Source organism: Elephantulus edwardii, unplaced genomic scaffold (assembly GCF_000299155.1).
Source record: "Elephantulus edwardii isolate Elephantulus edwardi_28Jun2011 unplaced genomic scaffold, EleEdw1.0 scaffold00109, whole genome shotgun sequence".
In the NCBI taxonomy this organism is placed as follows: Eukaryota; Metazoa; Chordata; class Mammalia; order Macroscelidea; family Macroscelididae; genus Elephantulus; species Elephantulus edwardii.
Genome location: NW_006399859.1, coordinates 982317 through 989150, shown reverse-complemented (window position 1 = coordinate 989150; position 6834 = coordinate 982317). Strand labels below are relative to the sequence as shown.

The window sequence follows — 6834 nt, the reverse complement described above, 5'->3', positions numbered from 1 at the left end:
ATTTTCAGAATCATAAAAGGAACGTTCAAGGTCTTTATTTAAAGTGAGATGCAGAGCCATGGGAGGGTTTTAAGCTATTTCACTCATGTGTGCATTAACTTAGCAAATACATTGTTAGCTTTCAATTTTTGCTAATGACTGTTCACTCTTGAGGTTTAATTATTGAACAAACGAACCAAGAATCCTGTTCTAGAAAAGTTTATATTTCAGAAAAGGGGTACACACAAAATAATAAATATGTAAGTAAAATTGTTGTGGTTGTTATTAGGTTCCATCGAGTATGGCTCATAGCAGTTCTATGGAAAACAGATCTGAACTCTGTCCTATACTCTGCCATCCTCACCAACTCTGACACATTTGAGCCCATTGTTACAGTCACTCCATCTCATTGAGGATCTTCCTTTCTTTTTTCCTGACCCCCTAGCTTTCCAAGTATGATGCCCCATTGCAAGAATTGGCTTTTCCTAGCAATATCAACAGAATATGAGACAGAGCTTCAAGATCCTTGGCTTCAAGAATTTTGGCTACACATTTTCCAGGACACATTGGTTTGTTCTTTTGGCAGTCCATGAGATATTCAACACCACAGCTCAAAGGCATCAATTCTACTTCTGTCATCTTTATTCATTTTCCAGCTCTCAGGCGCATAGCAAGTGATTGAAAAGACCATGGCCTGAATCAGAAATGCATTTGTTTTTAAACTGATATAATTTCTCCTCAGTAATTTGGAGAAGTCACTGACAGTGGACTTGTCCAATACAAGCTCAAGAAGACAAAGCAAAGTATTATAACAGAATGTGCAAAGAATTGGCATTGAGAATAAAAGAGAAGAGCTCACTTGGCATTTCACAAATTGAAAGATGTGAAAAACATACTCAAGCCTTAAGTGACAATATTTGAAGATGCTATGGCAAAATCTTGAATGATCCAGGAAGCAGCAAAAGATGGAAGGAATACACAGCTACTGTACCAAAAAGAATTGCTTGACACTGAAAAATTTCAGTAAGTACCATATGAATAAGAACCAATGGAAATGAAGAGTGTAAGCTGTACTGAAATCACTGGCAAAAAATAAGGCCCCAAGAATTAACTGGATATCAAGTAAATTAGCAGGTGATTACAGAAGAATTGATGGCTTTGAATTGTGGTGCTGCAGAAGAGTATTGAATATACTCTTCTTTCATAGACAAGAGAGCAAATAAGTCTGTCTTTGAGAAAGTGAAACCAGGATACTCCTTGGAAGCAAGGAGGGTGAAATTCCATCTCACATACTTTGGGCATGTTGTCAGGAGGGGTCAGTTTTGGGAGAAGGACATGATGCATGGAAGGGTAGAAAGTCAGTGTAAAAGAGGAAGACCCTTGGTGAGATGGACTGACACAGTGATTGCGGTAATGGGGTCAGGTGTGTTAGAGATGGTGAGGCTGGCTCAGGATAGGACAAAGTTCAGAGCCATTGTTCATAGGATGGCTAGGAGTCAGTCAGAATTGACGATGGTATATAACAACATTTTTTTATGGAAATTAATTGAGGTTGGAACAGCACAAGGGGGATCAGGAATAGGGAGGTGATAGTGAGGTAAGTTGGTGTTAGGAAAAATTGCTTCATTTATTGAGATAAATAGATGAGCTCTTGAAGAGGGAAGAGTTGAGCAAGTAATTAAAGCACATAAATGTTTAATTAGGTAAATGAGGGAAGAGTCTTCTGACAGTAAAATAAAGCACTAAGGAAGAATTATACCTGTTATGTTCTAGGGACAATAAAGAGGTCAGTGAGCTTGGAGCAGAGGGTAGTAAAGAGGCCAGAGAGGACACTAAAGAAAGAAAATACTAAAGAGGCAAGTGCTGATTATATAGACATTGTAGACCATTGGACGGACCCTGAGAAGCCAGTCCAGAATATATAGGAATAACATATCTTACGTTTAATATAGTAGAGATAAAAGTGAAATAAAGAATCCTAAAGGTTATTGCAGGAATCCAAGTAAGAGATGACAATGGCCTGGACCAGACGTTTTGCAAGAGAGATGGTAAGAAGTAGTCAAATTCTGAATGTATTTGTCTATTTAACTAACGGCTTTTAATATCAGATATAAAGGAAAAGAGAAAAATCATGTAAGACACTTAGATTTTTGCTCTGAGAAACTGGAAAGATGGTGTTATGAATGACATTTCAGGTCATGTTGGGCTTGGGTACCAAGAGGAAGTCTTTAGTTGACTATTGTATATATACTAGTCTAACATTTGAGAAAAATACCTGAGCTAGAAGAATATACAAGTGACTGACACTTTGATGACATTAAAGGTAAAAACTTGATGCAGATGAAGAAAAATAAACACTGAATCTTAAGACTGAAAGGATTCCATGTTAATGTCAAGAAAACAAAGATTCTTACCATTGGGCCAATAGGCAACTTCATGATAGATTGAGAAAAGATTAAAATTGTCAACAACTTCATCTTACTTGAATCCATCTTCCTTGGTATCAGGAGTCAAGAAATCAGCAGACGTACTGGAAAGTCTGCAGTTAGGGATCTCTCCAAATTACTGAGAAGTATTGATGTCAGTTTGAGGACCAAGGTGCGTCTGATTCAGGCCATAGATCGTATTCGACTTGACAGCACCTAACAAGGGTTACCTCTAAAATATGGCTTTTAGGTGCCCTCTAGCCAACTACAATTCATAACAATCCTATGAACAACAGATCATAACTTTGCCCTGCCCTGTGTCAACTTCACAATCTCAGCCATGTTCAAGTCCATTGTGGCAGTCACATCATGTTGTGATTCTTTCACTGACCTACTTTTTCCTGACACACATACATCCCTCTCTGGTCCCTCAAGGGATCATAAACATAGGGGCACCTTTTCAAGTCCTTATTTGATTTCTAGGAGTCTTTGGATACTGCAAACAATTAAGCACTTGATTACTAAGCAAAAGGTAAACAGTTTGTAACTAATCAGAAGTGCCTCAGTGGAAAAGTCCTGCTGATCTCCTATCAGGAGCGCTATTTTGTATCTCTCAACACATGGGAGAATCATGAGTTAGAAATGCTGTATGGGAAGTGGTTTTTTATTTAATTTTGTTTGTCAGTGAAAGTATAAAGATCTATAATTCTAATCCTGAGTTTATTTAAACATTTGGTATACTCACCATAGACTAAATACTGTGCTATTGTAAGGAGCAGATGCTATGTGACAGAGGCTGAGGCTGACTTCAATGTGCTTCATAAAGGGGAACTGTCCCCATCAATAATGTCCATAGCACTATACAAATAGCTATATAATCAGATATGCCACCCCACATGCTCCTGCAGCTATTTCCAACAATCACTGAGTCTAAGTTTATTGTTAACTCACAGACTTTCCTCATAGTTGTGGGGTTTATTAGGTTGGAGAATGTGTGAGGCAAAGAATGTTAACACAATGCAAGTCCAGGTTTAGTAAAAAAATCCCACAAAGCACAATTGCTTTGTTAAAGCACAATTGGATTCTATTAAATAGCACAAATGCAAGAAGTCTCTGGTTTCTTTAATCATGAAACAAACTTTATCTCAGAATGGTTATAAATCAGCTTAACTCTAATGCTTCAATCATCTAGCAAGCAAAACATTTATAACATAAATGCAGATTTCCTCTAGTTCTACCTTGTCACATTCTCTTCACAGTAGTGTCACAGTGTCCACTGTCTCTCCACCACCATCACCTCACAGGGTACCTCACACTGTAGAAAGCTCTCTCTCTTATAGTGGTCCGAAAGCTGTTGAGGATTTGCAAGACCATTATGTCAGCAGTTAAAGTAGCTAAAGACCAAGTCCCCCAACAAGGGCTAATGCAATGGCTCTGCCAGCAACATGTCCAAAGTATAAGAGATGAAGCTTCACTATCCCCACTGGGCAGCCACCAAGGAAACAAAAGAGCTTTCAGTAAGTTTATATAAATTGTTTAAACCTATAAGCAACTTTTTAACCAAAGTTATGGTTTATGAGTCTGGTCAATGACAGAAACATCATTGACACCTGGGCCTTTTAATTAAAATGTTAACTATCCTCAAGAGTTAAATATCCAAAGGCATATATTTATATACGTTGGATTGGGGTGTTTGGGATTTTGGTGGTTTGTTTTTTTTAAATTTATGACTTAATGTTTTATTATTTAGTTCTTCAATCTCAACAGTTAGAGAAATAAGAAATGCTTGGAATAAATTTTAATACAAGTTTGGCTGACTGGAACACTTGGTTAGCAAGGTCATCGTGTAAGGCTTAACCTCCAAAGAGTTAGCTTTTCAATTCAACATTTTGACATACATTGTGTCGCCGACCCAAAAGCATTTGGTTCTAATCCACCAGCTGCTCTAGGCAATATGGCAATTTTCTTCTGTGTAATTTACTGCCTTTAAAAACCAGCTGTGGCTTAAGGGCCGTTTCAACTCAGTACCAGTGAGTAAATGACACTGACGAAAGAAAATCTTCACTACTGATAAAACCATAAATGTTAACTATGCTGATATATAAAGTGTCCTAAGCATTGTGTATTTTTTAGAGGATGGTTTCTCTAAATAGTCCTTATCTTTCCAAGATAATTAGAAACTGGTTTTTTAGAAAGAAAACCACTACTAGTTCCACCACTTAAGAATATTTTAACATGTCACTGATAGCACTTCTATCCGTGGTACTGTTTAATAGTATGTGCCGTTGAGTCACTTCGACTCATAGCAACCCTATGTACAGCGGCCCTGAAACTTGCTATATCCGGTGCCACCTTTATTGTCTCTGACACACCTAACCTCATTACCCCAGTCACTGTGTCAATCCATCTCATCGATGGTTTTCCTTTCTCCGTCCCTCCACCCTTCCAAGCATGGTGTCCCTCTCCAAGGACGGGTCCCTCTTTGCAACATGCCCAAAGTATGTCAGACAAAGCCTCAGAATCCTTGCTTCCAAGGAGCAGTCTGATTTCACTCTAAGTCGAACCTGCTGGTTCTCCTGGCAGTCCAAGGTACATTCAAAACTCTTCTCCAACACCTCAGTGGTACTATAAAGCCAATTATTTTACAAATTGATTGATTTACTTATTTATCTATTTATTTATAATGAATTGGATAAATCACCAAACGTTAGCACCACTAATATTTCTGAAAAATGATGGTAGAAATGTGGTGAGAATACAGAAACTTTAATTTTGTAAACCTTATTTAAGAGAACAATTAACAAGACGTTGTCTGTGGAGAACCAACGCCATGGTTGCGACCTAGAACTTGTCTTTTCCCCAGTGCAACATCATGGACCTCTACCAAGAGCTAACAGCAGGTCTGTCCAGATGCTAAGCCCAGGGACTTGGTAATCTCCATCCTGCACCTTGTAAGACTTCAGGGTGGTTAGAACTTCATCTTTCAGGGGCGGAGCAGCCTGGCAGAGGCTCTGAAACCTGGCGTGCAACTCCTCCCAGGACAAACCCTGAGGCTCCTCTCCAACCCAACTGCCTTTCTGCAGGTCATAGTGCAGATGGCGACCCCAGTCGGTTAGCAGACCCAGGTAGACTCGGAAGAGCCCCGCGTGGTGGTCGGCCACCGAGGCTAAACAGGTCAGCTGGGAGGGTGCGACAGAAAGCAGCCCGGACGTCCGAATTTCCTAAAAGCCAAGAGGCCAGCTCTTGCATGCCCTCCCGGGGTGCTCCGGGGCGGTCCAGTTCCAGGCCCTCTTGGAGGGGTCGCCCGGGAGCCGGCGGTAGCAGCAACGCGGCCGCGACCACCTTCAGGAAGCTATTCTGCGACAAGCGCCCCCAGAGGCGGCTGAGAAGGCCGCCCGCTCCGGCCGCGCCCACCTCCTGCAGACGCTGCAGCAGCAGCTCCGCCTGCGTCTTCACCAGCGTGTCCTCCAGGACCGCCGGCATCTCTCGGGAGCAATAGACGCGCAGCATGTGCACAGCGGCCCGGCGGCGGGCGAGGCGGGCCAGGCCGGCTTGGAGCGACTCCCCTTCGCTGTCGGTGTCGGGGACGCTGGGACCCGGAAAGAGCTGCTGCAACAGGTGGTGATAAGCAGCATCCCCGAGGGCCCGGTTCTCCAGCAGACGCAAGGCTAACAGGATGTCACAGCGTCCCAGGGACTCGAAGTTTGTCAGTTCGGACACTGGGCCCGGCCCAGAGCGGCCCTGCTGCCTCCCCTGTTCGCGCAGTCGCCGCTCCAAAGCCGCGCGGATGCCGGCATGGCGACCGAAGCGTCCATGGACATGGCGCAGGTAGCGAGCCCACTGCAAAGCCCGACCCACAGTTACGGGGTCCCAGTTTTTGACGTGGGTGCTACGGGAGACTGCCAGGACCTCAGAGAAGCGGTCCAGCTGTTGGAGCAGCGGCTCCATGTGGCCTGCAGAGGCCCCACTTCCGCTTTCGCCCCGGAGACCGCGACTCTACACAGGCGATTGGAGCGTCCGTGAGAGGATACGCCTCTCTCCGGCGCTATTGGACAAAGGTGCTGTCAATCTGACTTCGGTTTCGTGGCGGCTTCCTTGTCAGGAAACTTCATTTGAAGCAAGTCCTTACAGCTCCTGTGCTGCTACTGATTTGGGAAAACTCTGGAAGCATAAAAGTAGGTCAACCTACCGTGAATACCAGACCTTGTAATTCCCAAATATCTCCATTTCTGAGTTGTTAGCAAAAACAGCGTAATAGTTTCCTTTAAAGGTTTATAGCTTTAAAAAGAAGTTGTTTTTGTTGTTGTTGTGTACTGTAGAGTCCTAACTGACCCACAGCTGATCCTCTGGCGGGTTTTCAGAGGCAGCTAATTGTATGGGAGGAGATTGCTCATCCTTCTCCTCCCCCTCCCCATCCTAACAGCTGGTG

General features: G+C 42.9%; 1 protein-coding gene across 1 annotated transcript; it reads right to left on the bottom strand.

Annotated features, from left to right (window-relative positions):
• Positions 1–5275: 5275 nt before the first annotated feature.
• FANCF (Fanconi anemia, complementation group F) lies at positions 5276–6353 on the bottom strand. The gene is given in 2 exon segments (XM_006903703.1): positions 5276–5575; positions 5577–6353. Coding segments are annotated over 2 exon segments (1077 nt in total).
• Between the last annotated feature and the right edge of the window lie 481 nt (positions 6354–6834).